Below are 16,859 nucleotides of genomic sequence, written 5' to 3'. Positions count from 1 at the left end.
AAACATAATGCAACCAGGATGAGTAGTGGGAAATGAGAGTTCTTATAGTCTGTATAATAGTGAACAGGTGTGGATTTGATGAGTGCTAATGACAACAAAACAGGTGATACAATCAAGGGAGTGCAGTGCAAGAGGAAGGGAACAACGACCTCAGGTGGCTGAGGGAAAACCCACAGTCCAGATCATGACATTACCCCCCCCCCCCAGGGAACGGCTTCCAGACGTTTCCAAACAAAACAAAAAAAAATCTGGAGGGAGGAGGAACGGGGGAAGGTGAATCAGGGGGAGGGACGGTGGGCCAGGTCCGTGCAGTGAGTGAGCGGTGACCACCGCATCAGGAACAAGGTGGGCGGTCACCGCCGTCTCGGGAGCCTCTCGAGAGATCACCGCCGCGTCAGGCACAGAGCGTGCGGACACCGCCGCCTCGGGAACATCGCCAGCGGACACCGCCGCCTCGGGAACAACATGAGCGGTCAACGCCGCGTAAGGCATAGAGCGTGCGGACACCGCCGCCTCGGGAACATCGCCAGCAGACACTGCCGCCTCGGGAACATCGCCAGAGGACACCGCCGCCTCGGGAACATCGCCGGCGGTCGTCGCCGCCTCGGGAACATCGCCAGCGGTCGTCGCCGCCTTGGGAGCATCGCAAGCGGTCACCGCCGCCTCGGGAACATCGCCAGCGGACACCGCCGCCTCGGGAGCATCGCCAGCGGTCACCGCCGCCTCGGGAACATCGCCAGCGGACCCTGCCGCCTCGGGAGCATCGCCAGCGGTCACCACCGCCTCGGGAACATCGCTAGTGGTCGCCGCCGCCTCAGGAGTCCCGCAAGTGCGCTTCCGCGCGGCCGCCATCCCGCGGAAGAGCGCCTCCGCCCTCACCACAAAGTAGGGGCGCTCCCGCGCAGCCTCAGCACTATAGGCGTCCATCGCCGCCAGACAAGCGTAGATGGACTCAAAGTGAGCGGCTGACGCCGCCTCGAAGGACATCTCCCCCGCTGGACCCACTGTAGCTGGCTGCATTCTGTCACGTTTGCGTAGAGAGATGACGTCTGGGTCCAAGTGCAGGTAAGAGATGTGATTTATTAACAAAAATAAACAAACTACAACAAAGAGGCCAACACGGCACAGACACGACTTGAATCAAAAGAAAGCAAAACAAGAAACACGATCAGGAGCCGGAATCAGACACAAAGACAGAATATACAAAACATAATGCAGCCAGGATGAGTAGTGGGAAATGAGAGTTCTTATAGTCATTATGCTAAACTCCTTTAAATTACTTTATTTCCACATCAATCTACACTCCATACACCATAACGACAAAGCAAAAACAGAATTGTCACAACTAATTTATTAAAAACCTGAAATAAGTACATTGCATAGGTATTCATATCCTTAACTCAAATCCTTGAAGCACCTTTAGAGCCTCAAGTCTTTTTGGGTATGATGCAACAAGCTTTGCACATCAGCATTTGACAGTTATCTGCCATTTTCCTCCTTACCTTTTCACCTTTCAAGCTCTGTCAATTTGGATGGGGCTAGACGGACATTTTCAGGTTTCTCCAGAAGTGTTTGATTGGGTTTAAGCCCAGGCTGTGGCTGGGCAACTCAAAGACATTCACAGAGTTGTCCATAAGACACTCTTGCTGTGTGCTTAGGTTCATTGCCCTGTTGGAAGGTAAACCTTCCGCCCAGCCTGAGGTTCCGAATGCTGTGGACTGGGTTTTTATTAAGGTTATCTCTGTGTTTTGGTGCATTGAGCTTTTCTTCTACTCTAACGAGTCCCTCAGTTCCTGCCACTAAAAACAGCTCCACAGCATCAGGCTGTTACCACCACACTTTACTAGGATGGTACTGTTCAGGTGATGCGCAGTGCCTGGTTTTATTTAAACAAGATGCTTGGAATTGAGGTTCATCTGACCAGAAAATCTTCTGACAATCTGAGAGTTCTTTAAGTGCTTTTTTGCAAACTCCAAGTGGGTTTTTTATGTATCTTCATTGAGGAGAGGATTGAGTTTGGCCACACTGTCATAAAGAATGGTGGAGTGTTGCAGTGATGTTTGTCCTTCTGTAGGTTTCTCCTATCTCCACATATGATCATGGAGCTAGAGTGACCATCAGGTTTTTAGTCACCACTCTAGCCAAGGTCCTTCTCCATCACTGTTTGGCCAGAAGCTCTAGGAAGAGTCCTGGTTGTTTCGAACTTCTTCCATTAAGAATAACGAAGACTACATACTTCTGTGAACCTTCAGTGCAGCAAATTTTATTATCTGAACTCTTCCACAGATCTGTGCCTTGCAAAACTCCTGTTTCTGAGCTCTACAGGCAGTTATTTTGACCTTTGGGCTAATATGCATTTTCAGCTTTTATTAAGACAGGTGCTACTCCAAATCATACCCATTTAATTAAATTTTCCACAGGTTAACTTCACTCAAAGTATAGTAACATCTACAAGCAATATGAATGCCCCTGAGCTAAATCTAAGATAAGGGTGTGAATATTTATGCAATGGAATCATTTAAGTTTTTCATTTTTAATACATTTGATTTTTTTTTTTTTTTTTTGCTTGTCATTATTGATTATGTGTCACGAATGAGAGAAGGAGGAGATCTGGGTCCAAATGCAGGTGAGTATTTTTAATGAAATGAAAACAAACTAAACAAACAAAAAGGCCAACACGGCACAACTAGACATAAACTGAAAAATAAAATAAACAATATCAGGAACAAAATCAAAGGTCAAGAAACTCGGAACACAGAATACAAACAGGACTAGAGACAGGATACAGGATACAATGCAACCAGACAGAGTGTAGGGAGAGTGGAGACTATAAAGACTGTGCTAATGGGGAACAGCTGTGGTGCTAATGAGTGTGACAGGTGTGTGTGATAAGACAGGTGTACCCAATTAGCGGAGTGGGGTGCGGGAGGATGGGAGACAGTGACCTCTGGTGGGGAAGGGAGACACCACAGCCCAGACACGTGACAGGACCCCTCCTCTACGGAACGGCTCCCAGACGTTCCACAAGGCCGAACAAAAGTCTGGAGGGAGGAGGAACGGGGGACTGGTGAACCAGGGGGAGGGATGGCGGGCCAGGCCCGTGCAGCGGAGGAACGCGAGTTGGCTTCGCCGCCAGAGGAACGCAAGCCGGCCTCGCCGCCAGAGGAACGCCAGCGGCCAGAGGAACGTGAGCTGGCATAGCTGCCAGAGGAACGTCAGTCGCCAGGGGAACGTGAGCTGGCATAGCTGCCAGAGGAACGTCAGTCGCCAGAGGAACGTGAGCTGGCATGGCTGCCAGAGGAACGTCAGCGGGCACCGCTGCCAGAGGAACGTCAGTCGCCAGAGGAACGTGAGCTGGCATAGCTGCCAGAGGAACGTCAGTCGCCAGAGGAATGTGAGCTGGCATGGCTGCCAGAGGAACGTCAGCGGGCACCGCTGCCAGAGGAACGTCAGCGGGCACCGCTGCCAGAGGAACGCGAGCCGGCATAGCCGCCAGAGGAACGTGAGCCGGCATAGCCGCCAGAGGAACGCCAGCAGTCACCGCCGCGTCCGGCACAGAGAAAGCGGTCACCACCGCGTCAGGAACAGAGAGAACGGTCACCGCCGCGTCCGGAACAGAGAGAACGGTCACCGCCGCGTCCGGAACAGAGAGAGCGGTCACCGCCGCGTCCGGAACAGAGAGAGCGGTCACCGCCGCGTCCGGAACAGAGAGAGCGGTCACCGCCGCGTCCGGAACAGAGAGCGCGGTCACCGCCGTGTCAGGAACAGAGAGAACGGTCACCGCCGCGTCTGGAACAGAGAGAACGGTCACCGCCGCGTCCGGAACAGAGAGAGCGGACGCCCTCCCTCGAAAAAACGCCTCTGCCCTCGCCATAAAGTAGGGGCGCATCCGCGCCACCTCAGCACTAAGGGCGTCCATCGCCGCCAAACAGGCGTAGATGGTCTCGAAGCGAGCGGCTGACCCCGCCTCGAAAGACCTCTCACCCGCTGGACCCACTGTAGCTGGTTGCATTCTGTCACGAATGAGAGAAGGAGGAGATCTGGGTCCAAATGCAGGTGAGTATTTTTAATGAAATGAAAACAAACTAAACAAACAAAAAGGCCAACACGGCACAACTAGACATAAACTGAAAAATAAAATAATATCAGGAACAAAATCAAAGGTCAAGAAACTCGGAACACAGAATACAAACAGGACTAGAGACAGGATACAGGATACAATGCAACCAGACAGAGTGTAGGGAGAGTGGAGACTATAAAGACTGTGCTAATGGGGAACAGCTGTGGTGCTAATGAGTGTGACAGGTGTGTGTGATAAGACAGGTGTACCCAATTAGCGGAGTGGGGTGCGGGAGGATGGGAGACAGTGACCTCTGGTGGGAAAGGGAGACACCACAGCCCAGACACGTGACATTATGCAACTGCATTTCTTGTTTTATTATCATTTTATTGATTTAATTACTTGATTGAGTTAAAGTCCTTATGAATAAAATGATTTGATTACTCCTTTTTGAGAATTTGATTAATTTATTATTTATTGGTTTTATTTTTTTGTAATTCTTAAATTCTTTATTTATCTATAATTTTGTGATTTGATTTATTGATATGTCAAATGATGATTATTATTATTACTAACAATATTTATGCACATACATATTATGGCAGGATATGGTAATACTGTAATTTCTTACACACAAAGGCTGTTTAAACTTTTTTATCATATCATCAGATGAATGAGTTACAGTGTTACACTTTAAAGGATGATTTTCAAATTTTTAAATAAAGCAAAGATTATTAGAGTACATTTCACAAGAAAATACTATTTCAGTCTACTTAAAATTTGTTTATTTGAATGTGTTACATGCTGTTTCTTTGTAATTTCTGTGAAGTTTACTAGCCATTTCTGAGTGAAAATTGTTTTACATTTTTTCAGTGAATGTTTAATATTCAATTCTAAACATCTATGATGTATGTGTTTATGTGTTTGTGTGTAGGTGACGGCATGCTTCATGCAGCATCTCCAGTTGGGCTGCATAAGTTGGTTCAGTCTCTATGCGGGCTGCAAGTAGAGAAGAGTCAGCTGAGAGGAGAGCTCCGATTGCTTCAGTCCCAGCTTGAGCAGAGAGAACGAGATCGCCATACTAATGTACAAGCTTTCCAACAGCAGGTGCTGAGCATTATACTTTCCCTCTATTCATTTAATCACTGATTCAATCTATTCAACTGCTCATTAAACCCACCACATTTATTCATACAGTCAGTCAACCATTGACAATAAGTGCTTTTAATAGCACATCTCCACATATTCTTCTCTGTTTACCACACCAATGATCCTAAAATTATTTGGGAAATTTTGGGGTATGCTGTGTAACACTCTGTTGACTGCACATTTCATCCATTTATCTGACAATTTAGTTTCATTGTTCTTGCCCGACGTGCTAACAGCATTGATTTTGTCCCTGTAGATTGATGAGCTGAAGGGCTGTATTGAAGAAAGAGAAGAAGAGCTGTCCAAACTCAGAGTTGCATCGGTAAGCTCTTGGAAGAAGAATCTGTTCCAGTGCTCTGCGTTTGAAACTGAGCGCATTAAAAACCAGGCCAGACAGTCTCAAAATGATTCATGACCAAGTTTATCTGGGTTGTTTCATCAGATGCTTGTTTCCAGGTCAGCTGTGACTTTTTTGGTGTGTGTGTTTTTCACCAGGGAGTAACAGACTCAGAAAAACGAGTGCTTTGCTTATCAGCAGAGAATGAGAGTTTGAAACACAGCCTCACAATGACACAGGGTCTTCTGCAGCAGCTGTCAGTCATCCCATCTCAGTCCAGCTCTGTGCTCATCAAGGTAAGACTGGCATTTAATGCATTGGGTATACTGTAAATCTAGGACCTTAAAACTCTTGGATCAAATAAATGCAGGCTTGGTGAGCAGAAGAGACTTCTTTAAAAAAACATTAAAAATCTTACTGTTCAAAAACTTTTGACTGGTAGTTTAGATGCCTAACAGTGTAATAAACAGAATAAGAAAGTGGCTCTATATTTTTCAAATATTATTTTTGGTATTTTAAATAAAATGCAAAATGCAGCCTATAAAGTAAGGTATATGAACCTGTATATGACTTAGTTTGCCATGTTTCATACAAATTTACAGAGGAAATGCGCAAATTAGTCTACTGTCCTATCCTAGGAAAATGAGAACCTGCGCAGTCGCGTTCTGCAGCTGGAGAGTTCACTGCAGCAGCGGGCAGAGCAGCTGTCACATCTGGAGCACCAGAGGGAGCAAAGTGAATGGAGAAAAGCAGAAGAGCTCAGGAGACGAGAGGAGAGTGTGAGAGAGCTGCGGCTCGAATTGGACAAAGAACGCAACAAGGAGCCTGTGGTTAAAGTAAGAAAAGTGCAAGAATATAATCTTATTGTAAAACCTTTAAAAAGCCCAACAAACTTGATAAAAATGAACTTTTCTTATAGTATGTTACCAATACTGTGGAGGTAGAGTCGCCTTCAACTCTACGCCAGCTATCCGAAGCCAGACAACAGAATGAACAGCTTTCTGGGAAGCTAAGCAATCAGAGAGAACGATGCCGACAGTTAGAGGAGAACATCAAGCATTCAGATGAAGTCAGCTGCAATTTGCAACACAAGGTTTTTAAACTTTATCTATTTGCTTTTATGATTGTAAGTACATACAGTATAACTGTTGCTAAAGAACTCAACAGCCTCTTTTGCTGGAATCTCAGATACAAAACTCATGAGTTATACAGTGAAAACATTTTGAATTTGAAGATCAGGGTAAATTTAACTTATTTTGTCTTCTGGGACACATGCAAGTATCTTCTGTAGCTTTTGCAGTGCAGTACTAAATGAAAAAGTTATTTAGGCAAAATAAGAAAAATGCTATTCTGTTTAAAACTTTTCACCCCTGGCTCTTAATGCATCATATTTCCTTCTGAAGCATCAGTGAGCATTTGAACCTTCTGTAATAGTTGCATATGAGTCCCTCATTTGTCTCCAATGTAAAAAAAAAAAAATGGATCTCAAAATCATACAGTCATTGTTGGAAAAGGTTCAAATTCAAATAAATGAAGAACAGCGGGCAGTTTAACTGTTCAGGACAAACAAGGGTTTCATGAACAACTATCACTAAACAAAAAACAGTTGTGGATCATTCAGGTAACAACACAGTATTAAGAATCAAGTGTATGTAAACTTTTAAATGGGATAATTTTTATTATTTCAACTATTATTTTCTTTTGTGGACTATATGCAAATGTCTTTTATGTGAAATATCTTATTCAGGTCAGTACTAAATAAAAAATAACATGCATTTTGTATGACCACTCTAATTCTGGTAAAATAATTAACAATTTGCAGATTCTGCAAGTTCTATGTCTTTTGACTTCAACTGTAAATCTATTGGCTCCACAGATTGCCGCATATGAAAGGGAGATTGGGAGATTAAGGGAGGAGCTGCTGAAGGAGATCGGACATCTTGAGGAAAAGAAAGAAGCGGCTGTAAAAGCAGCAGCTAACTGCTCTCAAAAGGATCTCCAGAGCCTGCAGGATCAGTTCACAAGTACGTTTACTGTACATATACTACAAATCCTATGGCTCATGCTTGTTTCTAAAAGGGACAGATAATACGAAAATGAAAATTTATCACTCTGAGGCCACCCGAGATGTATATGAGTTTAAAGAATTAGTTCACTCCTGAAATAAAATTTCCTTATAATTTACTCACACCTCATGTCATACAGGAAGGTTTAAGGTTTTTGAGGTAAACATTCCAGGATTTTTCTCCATATAGTGGACTTTAATGGGGATCAGCGGGTTGAAATTCCAAATTGGAGTTTCAATACAGCTTCAAAGGCCTCTACACAATCCTAGCCAAGGAATAAGTCTCTTGTCCCCCGAAATAATAGGCAATTTTCTAAAAAAAAGATGTATATACTTTTTAACCACAAATGTTCGTCTTGCACTAGCTCTGCGATGCACATCTATGACTTCATGCTTTACATATTCACGTTGGAAAGGTCACGTGTGGTCAGTTCTTTGCCTGTGAACTCCATATCATTTTCTCCGCCAACTTTAAAATCGTTCAACATTGTTGTTTCACTTTTTTTTCTCTGAAGGGTGTTTGACTTTCTTTGCACGTTCGCATTGTAAACACTTGGTCGGTACTTCCGCTTACATCACACGTGACCTTTCCAATGGTAATACGTAATGCGTGAAGTTGTGGATGCAGAGCTAGTGCAAAATGAGCTTTTGTGGAAAAGTATAATTATTTTTTTAGAAAACGATTAATTGTTTTACTAGATAAGACCCTTATTCCTCGGCTGGGATCATGTAGAGCCCTTTGAAACTGCACTGAAACTGCAATTTGGACCGTCAACCCATTGACCCCTATTGAAGTCTACTATAGTTCAGTTTCAGTTTCAGTTTCAGTTTATTTATAAAGCACTATTCCAACAACAAGAAGTTGTACCAAAGTGCTGTATAAGCAATTCTAAAATTAAAATAAAACAATAAAACAACACCACAATAAAATCCACATAATAAAACATAGATGCACAAATGCTCATCCCTCTTCACCTAAAGAGGACATATGCAATAAGTGAATTTTCAAAAGGCTTTTAAAAGAGCCTACAGTTGGGGCAGACCTAATATAAAGTGGTAGCATATTCCATAGCTTAGGGGCAACTACAGCAAAGGCCCTATCACCCCGTTGCTTGAATTTTGTGCGCGGTACAGACAGCAAAATCCCTTTCTCCTACTATATGGAGAAAAATACTTGAATGTTTTCCTTAGGGATGCACCGATCTGTATCGGCTGATCACTTGCGCGTTTTGTCAGTAAAGCCGGTTCTGTAATCAGCGGTAAATGCCATCAGGTGCGTGATTTCACGTTGAGCCGTATATACTACACAGCCGTTGTTCACTGACGAGCTGCGCACATTCACACTGATAATGAACATTGATTTGCGCAGCTCGTCGGTAAACAACGGCTGTGTGTAGTATATACGTCTCAACGTGAAATCACGCACCTGATGGCATTTACCGCTGATTACAGAACCGGCTTTACTGACAAAACGCGCAAGCATGATCGGCCGATTCGTATCGGTGCATCCCTAGTTTTCCTCAACAACCTAATTTTCTTAATAAGAATAAATTATTAGGACATTTTAATGCTGGAGTGAACTAACAATGTATTCAGCTTAGAGCATGTTTATTTGTGTAATTTCCAGCCCTTCAGAAGCGTCTGAGTGCTCTCCCTCCCACATTACGCACCATGAAGACCGATTATGCCAGCCTTCGCAGCCAGGTCCGCAACTTTTCAGATTTCTATGGAACAGCTATCAAAGAAGCCAAGAAACAGGTAACTAAACATCATACTTCTGCAAATACTTAAACTAACGGTAGAACTTCTAAGATTCTAATTTTCTAATATTACAACAGATTATGGCAGCTATAAATGAGATGTCAGAGGCCAACAAAGACCTTTTGGAAAAATACAGAAAGGAAGTAGCTCTCCGCAGGAAGTACCACGAGCAGCTGGTTGAGCTTAAAGGTAGGCAGTATTCACTTTTGTTTTTATATAGTTTTGTCTAAAACACAAAATCTAACATGCTTTTTTAATTTCACAAGGTAATATCCGTGTGCTGTGCCGTGTAAAGCCAGTACTGAAGGAAGATCAACATGAGGAAGGCCAAGCAGTAGTTGTGACAACAGACCCCAATAATGAATCTGCACTCACAGTTTTAAGCAAAGGAAAGACCAAAAACTTTGAACTGGATAAAGTTTTTCACCCTCAGGCCACTCAAGAAGAGGTAAGCAGGTTAAAAGTCATAATCCGATGAAAAACTACCTTGCTATCACTAAATTGGTCATTTTCATGGCCAATAAAGAAATTCTTTACTATTACTGTATGTCTATATAAATAAAAAAATATATAATTCTATATATCTTTTGACCATGTTGGGTCTTTATCTCTCAGGTGTTCCAGGAAATTGAGCCACTCATCACATCTTGTATAGATGGATATCATGTTTGCATCTTTGCTTATGGCCAGACAGGATCTGGCAAGACCCATACTATGGAGGTAACATATAGGAATCTGTAACTATACACCTGTCATAACACACGGTTTCAATTTCATACTTTTGACCAAGATGATCTGTTTCCATTAATTATTCAATAAGACTGTCAGGTCTCATTAACCATCTGTGTCTGCTCAGGGTACCATTGAGAACCCTGGCATCAACCAACGAGCCCTGAAACACCTTTTCAATGAGATTGAGGAAAGAAAAGACATGTGGACATACACCGTCAGTGTCAGCTCAGTGGAAATTTACAACGAGGTTCTAAGGTATTGAATTTTACCTCTTTATCATGCCAAAATCTATGGTGGTCTCCATCTACATCCTTCTTGAATGTCAAAAACTCATGTGTCAAGGAAACACACAAACTTCTGTTTTATTTTACATTATCTTTATGAACATTTTGTAGCATCAAAGTTTTGGTGTAAAGGAAGTTCAATCTCTGGTTTCATTAGAGGCCAAGCACTGAAGGTGTAGGCACCTATTGTTAGTTTTCTTCTTCCACTCTATGCCAGCCCATAAAAACATTTGGCGGAAAGGTATTAAATTTTGGCACACAGTTAGAGGACAGTCTCAATATTAAACCAAAATTTAAACCATAAGGTTTAAAAGCTAAATTATTGTTTCCTCTGATTCCTTGGCTCATAATGAGTTGAATGCATACCAACAATTTAATTTCTACGGACAAGATTTTTTGCAATTTTGAATTTTCCAAAACAATCTACTTTTTCTAATTCATCCTAGGTGTTTTAATTTTCACCAAAATTGCTCTTCAGAGCATTCTGGCATAAGTTTTGCAAAAATGGACATGAGGCTGTGTCTGACCATACTTGGTATGTGTTGTAACAAGCATGACCTGAGGGCACATGAATAGTTTCGTCACAGCACCACCTACCAGTCAAAAGATATAATAATAATAATAATACACTTTATTTTATAAAGCGCCTTTAAAAGAGGCATCTCAAAGCGCTGTACAAGACAATAATAATAAATAAAAGATAGCACACACAGAATACAAGCAGTGAAAACAAACAATAATACAAAAATAAGATAATAGAAAAACAGAACGGTCACCTAATTCACATCAAAAGCTACCCTAAAAAAGTGAGTTTTAAGGGATACTTTAAAAATCTCAAGAGATTCTGCATTCCTAATCTCAGGGGGCAGGGAATTCCACAATTTGGGAGCCAATGAGGAAAAAGCCCGATCACCCATAGTTTTTAACCGAGTTGTTTGAGAATTTAACAGTCCAGCTGCAGAAGAACGTAAAACACGAGAGGGGGTATATGGGGTTAAAAGCTCTGACAAATATTGGGGAGCCAGATCATTCAAGGCCTTATAGGTCAGCATAAGAATTTTAAAATCAATACGATAACTGACCGGAAGCCAGTGCAATTTTTCCAAAATAGGTTTAATGTGCTCACTTACACTGGTCCTTGTCAGAATTCTTGCAGCTGAATTTTGAACCAACTGAAGCTTACTAAGGGTAGCTTTTGAGACTCCACCCAGCAAAGCATTACAGTAATCAATACGTGAAAATACAAATGTGTTGATTAACTTTTCAGCAACAGAAAAATTTAACATGGGACGTAATTTAGCAATGTTTCTGAGATGAAAAAAAGATGTCTTGACTGTATTACGAACATGAAGATCAAATGTTAAGCTGGAATCGAATATCACCCCCAGATTTTTTAGTTTATTTTGAAATTGTAGAGCAGAGCCATCCACACTTAAGGTAATGGACTCAGCTTTACGCAATTGGTGAGGAGAACCGACAAGCATCACTTCAGTTTTGTCACTATTTAAACAGAGAAAATTTTCAGACATCCAATTTTTAATCTCAGTAAGACATTGAGAAAGAGAAGACACAGCCACTTTGATATTGTCAGGCTTTGAATGAATATAAATCTGAGTATCATCTGCATAAAAGTGAAAATTAAGGCCAAGGGTTCTTAAAAGTTGACCAAGTGGAAACATGTAAATACTAAAAAGTAAAGGGCCCAAAACTGATCCCTGAGGAACACCAGATTGGACCACACCAACCTCAGATCTGAACCCACCCATCACAACAAACTGCTTACGATCAGAAAGATAAGACTTAAACCACTTCAATGCAGAATCACAAACTCCAAAAACAGTCTCTAAACGGGTAATTAAAATAGAATGATCTATAGTGTCAAAAGCGGCACTAAGATCCAAAAGAATCAATATCGATAGACAACCAGAATCAGAAGCCATCAACAAGTCATTAGTGACCTTAACTAATGCTGTTTCAGTGCTGTGGAGTTTACGGAATCCAGATTGAAGTGGCTCAAATAAATCATTTAAAGACAGATGAGAAACCATTTGTAAAGCCACTGTTTGTTCTAAAATTTTAGCAAGAAATGGAAGATTAGAAATGGGACGAAAATTATGCAGGTTATCAAAGTGTGTATTGTTGGATTTTGGTACTGGGGTGACAGCCGCAGTTTTAAGTGCTTCTGGCACAACACCAGTGCACAAGGAGTCATTAATAATATTCAAAACAACAGGACATAAAGAATCAAAACAAGATTTGAACAGACAAGAAGGTACCGGATCAACCCTGGAAGTCGTAGCTTTCATTTTTGAAACCACATTACAGAGTGACTGGGAATCATGAATAATGAAATTGGAGAGAGGAATTCCAGAAAATACAGAAATGTTTGGTGAAGAAGCAGTTGAAGTAGAAGTGATAATGTGGTTGCGTATGACATTAATTTTAGTGCTAAAAAACTCCAAAAACCTATTACAAAGGTGGGTTGAAGCAGGAACATTAGAGAGGCTGGGCTTTTTAAGCAACCTATTGATAGAGTGAAACAGTTGTTTAGGGTTTCTCTGATTGCTGATAATAATCTGGGAGAAATAGCCAGATCTAGCTGACCCAATTTCAGCCTTATATTCAAGTAAGCTGTCTTTCCAGGCCTGGTAATGAACAGATAACCCTGATGTACGCCACCTGCGCTCCATTTTCCGACACAGAGCCTTCATAGCACGCAGGTCATCATTGTACCAAGGAGCGGAGCGTACAAAAGAAACAGATCGTGATTTCAAAGGTGCCAACATGTCCAGACCAGACAAGAGAACAGAATTCAGCTTAGAAACTTTATCATCCAAATCATCAGCTGGAGAAACACAACTTAAAGGAGAGTCAATAAAGTTTGAAAAATCAATGGGATCAATAGATCTCCATTTACGATAGTTAATGATGCGAGAGGACAGAGTGATCATGTCAGGAAGTTCCATGTTAAAAAAGACAGCCTGGTGGTCAGACAGTCCCAAATCTGAAGTTGACAGCTGAGACACAAATGAACCATTTGTAATCACAAGGTCTAATGTGTGGCCTTTATCGTGTGTAGGACAGTCTACAAGTTGGATCAAACCAAAACACTCCAATATAACAAATTGAGCACATTAATTGTTTTGTCACAGTGCCACCTACTGGTCAAAAAATATAACAAATTCTGCTTATAACTTCTGACTAGTCTGGCCAAAAATCATAGGATTGGTCTCATTAATTTCAGAACGGCATACCAAATTAAACAATACCTAATTTTGCTATGTCAGGTTTTTTGAGTGTCAGCCATCTTGAGTTTTGTAAAATTCTGTATTAACAAATGTCTTTAACAGGTGTCACCAACCCTGCTTCTGGAGAGCTAACATACTGCAGAGTTCAGCTTCAACCCTATTTAAACACACCTGAAGGCTACTTAATTACAGACAGGTGTTGAAGCAGGGTTGGAACTTAAGTCTGCAGGAAGGTTGAACAAAGCTATTACTAAAATTGTTTAACCATTTGAGGCTGTGAATGACAGAGTTTTGATTTCTAGATAATTTAACCCTTTATTACAATCAAATCATTAACATTTTTTGGATTGCTAATATCAGAGATCTACTGAGTAAGGATGGAGAGAAACTTGACATCAAGATCAACCCTGATGGGACAGGTCAGCTCCATGTGCCAGGACTCAGGGTCATGGAGGTCAAAAACTTTCAGCATATCAAGAAAGTGAGTCCCAGGGTGTCATGATATACTGACTATACAGAAACTATTCTCTCTAAACATTTGTCGTTATTTTTTTTGCAGATTTTGGCTATAGCTCGAAAGAACAGGATTACATTTGGAACGCAGATGAACCAGCATAGCTCTCGCTCTCATGCTTTGCTCACAGTGACTGTGCTGGGCACAGACCTCGCCAGTGGAGCCAAAACCACTGGTCAGTCCCAACGATTCTGGATCTTTAGATTTCTTGAGTTGTGCAAGAGTTCTAATCGAACCCCTGACCTCTCCTTTGCAGGCAAGCTGAATCTTGTGGATTTGGCTGGTTCTGAGAGGGTATGGAAGTCTGGGGCAGAGGGGGAAAGACTTAAGGAAGCCCAGAATATCAACCGCTCACTGCTGGCTCTAGGAGATGTAATCCAGGCCTTGAAGGCCCACCAGACTCACATACCCTTCAGGAACTCACGACTCACCTATCTACTGCAAGACTCACTGGGAAAAGGCAACAAAACCGCCATGGTTGTTCAGGTACAAAGATTTACCAAGACTTACTAGCCACAATGATATACATCTTAACAGTTAAAGGCTTATTTCACCCAAAAATAAAAATTCTGTCATTAATTACTCACCCTCATGGTGTTCCAAACCTAGAGAGACCTTTGTTCATCTTTAGAACACAAATTAAGATATTTTTGATTAAATCTGAGAGCTTTCTGACCCTGCATGGACAGCAACACAACTACCACGTTCAAGGCTCAGAAAGGTTAAAATTGTCCATGTGACATCAATGGTTCAACCTAATTTTATAGAGCTACGATAGTACTTTTTGTGCGCAAAGAAAACAAAAAGAAAGACTTTTAACAATTACTTCCAACAATAGTTAAATGTTTCCCTGTGTACTAAAACAAAAAAAAATACCTCATGAAATGTGCATAGAAATCTGATAATTGGCCGGAATAACCAGAATTTTTAACTAGCTTGTTCCATGTTATGTACCATATGTAAGTGCTTGAAAAGTCTACATTTAGTCCATGTGAATGTCATCTGAGACTGAGACTGAGTTAAATAATGTAATTTTTCAAATAAAGCCAATGAATAACAATGCTCATGTGAAAATAATTGGTCTTCTGTAGGTTTCTTCTCTTGAGAGCAATGTTGGAGAGACTCTGTGCTCGCTAAAGTTTGCCCAGCGAGTGTGCAAGGTGGAGCTGGGCCCTGCTGCACGAAAAATCGAGGGGGGTGGACATAATGAAAGCAAGAATTGATGCATTCCATTAACCCTCACAAGTAAACACAGGACCAGAAATGGCATCAACTCAAGTGTAGATGGACAAGCCTTGCACTTTTCAGCCCGTGGCTGAGCCTGTGGCAATCCTACTCAAGGGCTACAGTTCTGGAAACATCTGTGTTGCCACAAAAGTTCCAGTTTCGGCCTGCTACCTAGCAATGGCTCTTCTCCACCAGCTGATCTGCATGTCACCACCACCAATATCAAGAGTTCAAGTTCAAGATCGCAAAGTTTCCCCACAGGGAAGACTGGTGAGAATATTTCATTAAATCTTGTTGTGGAGTCACTACATAAGATGCCACAGTATCCTAATTGTGTAATTTATTAAATTATTCGGTATAATATATAGTCTAGGTAGTAATGGCCAAATTTTGTTTTTGTATATGGTTGGTGTGGACTTCTATGATTGTTATGTGTGCAGAACCAGCCAATCTGTTTCTAAATGCAGAGGATGTGAGTTCAGCCATATTGCACAGGATCAAGGTTGTTAGCTTAAGATCCAGGCTAATAACCGAAAGGTCACATTTTCAACCCCTAAAGTGGTGATTAATTGACTGGATGGATCTTGAGTTTTTTTTATAGCACCACTCTGTCACTGAAGGAAGAAATAAAGCCAAGATTTGGATAAGAAACCATCTGCTAAAGAGAAGAACGAATGTATCTATACTCACAACATATTATGTGCAATAGCACCTCTTAGTGGTGAGCATCTCATTTTTTGGTTTTGGCCCAGTTTAGTGTGATCACACAGAACAAAATCTTACCCTTAAACATTAATATATATTTTCATTAATAATTCATAAATGTACAAACATACAACATATCAATACCAATATATTTAAGTAAATTATATATGATTATTAACTTTCTGGGATGTTTAGGATAAGTTTAATTTTTAATTTTAGCCATGTTATTATGGAAGCCTGTTTCCGCCACTGAATAAAAAAATGGTAATTGCGACTTTTTATCTCACAATTCTGACTTTTGTGATACAAACATACAATTCTAAAAAAAATAAAGTTGCAATTTTGGGAAATTAAGAAATAAGCTATTACACAATTCTGTTATAGTCAGATTTGCAAGATGTAAACTTAGAATTGTGACCTTTTTTCTCAGAATTGCTAGTATATATTTCGCAATCGTGAGTTTTTATCTCAGAAGTGTGAGTTTAAATCTCACAATTCTGACTTTTTGTCACAACTGCGAGTTAAGTCAGAATTGTAAAATGTAAACTCGCAGTCATTTTTACCCCTCAAAATTGGACTTTATAACTAGCAATTGCGAATTTATCTCTCATAATTCTGAGAAAAAAGTAAGAATTTCGAAATACATACTCGCATTTGCAGGAAAGAGTTTTTAGGAGAGAGTTCTCATATCTGATTTTATTTCTCGCAATTGTGATTATATCACGTAATTCTGAGAAAAAGTCTAAATTGTAAGTTAAAATCTTGCAATTCTGTCTT

At 41.1% G+C, this 16,859-nt stretch overlaps 1 protein-coding gene across 2 annotated transcripts in view; it reads left to right on the top strand.

Moving 5' to 3' along the window:
• Positions 1-16,838, top strand: part of LOC141342564 (kinesin-like protein KIFC3) — a 26,121-nt gene extending 9,283 nt beyond the window's left edge. For both annotated transcript variants that reach the window (XM_073847040.1, XM_073847041.1), the window contains 15 exons: positions 4,995-5,167; positions 5,466-5,531; positions 5,705-5,842; positions 6,185-6,382; positions 6,466-6,639; positions 7,423-7,570; positions 9,239-9,369; positions 9,450-9,561; positions 9,639-9,820; positions 9,988-10,092; positions 10,229-10,359; positions 13,997-14,117; positions 14,196-14,325; positions 14,407-14,636; positions 15,242-16,838. In XM_073847040.1, the coding sequence (XP_073703141.1) occupies positions 4,995-5,167; positions 5,466-5,531; positions 5,705-5,842; positions 6,185-6,382; positions 6,466-6,639; positions 7,423-7,570; positions 9,239-9,369; positions 9,450-9,561; positions 9,639-9,820; positions 9,988-10,092; positions 10,229-10,359; positions 13,997-14,117; positions 14,196-14,325; positions 14,407-14,636; positions 15,242-15,373 (2,171 nt within the window). In that variant the 3' untranslated portion in view covers positions 15,374-16,838. The remainder of the gene's footprint in view (positions 1-4,994; positions 5,168-5,465; positions 5,532-5,704; positions 5,843-6,184; positions 6,383-6,465; positions 6,640-7,422; positions 7,571-9,238; positions 9,370-9,449; positions 9,562-9,638; positions 9,821-9,987; positions 10,093-10,228; positions 10,360-13,996; positions 14,118-14,195; positions 14,326-14,406; positions 14,637-15,241) is intronic.
• Positions 16,839-16,859: the final 21 nt, after the last annotated feature.

Source organism: Garra rufa, chromosome 9 (assembly GCF_049309525.1).
Source record: "Garra rufa chromosome 9, GarRuf1.0, whole genome shotgun sequence".
Taxonomy (NCBI): Eukaryota; Metazoa; Chordata; class Actinopteri; order Cypriniformes; family Cyprinidae; genus Garra; species Garra rufa.
This window is presented reverse-complemented; position numbering and strand designations above follow the sequence as displayed.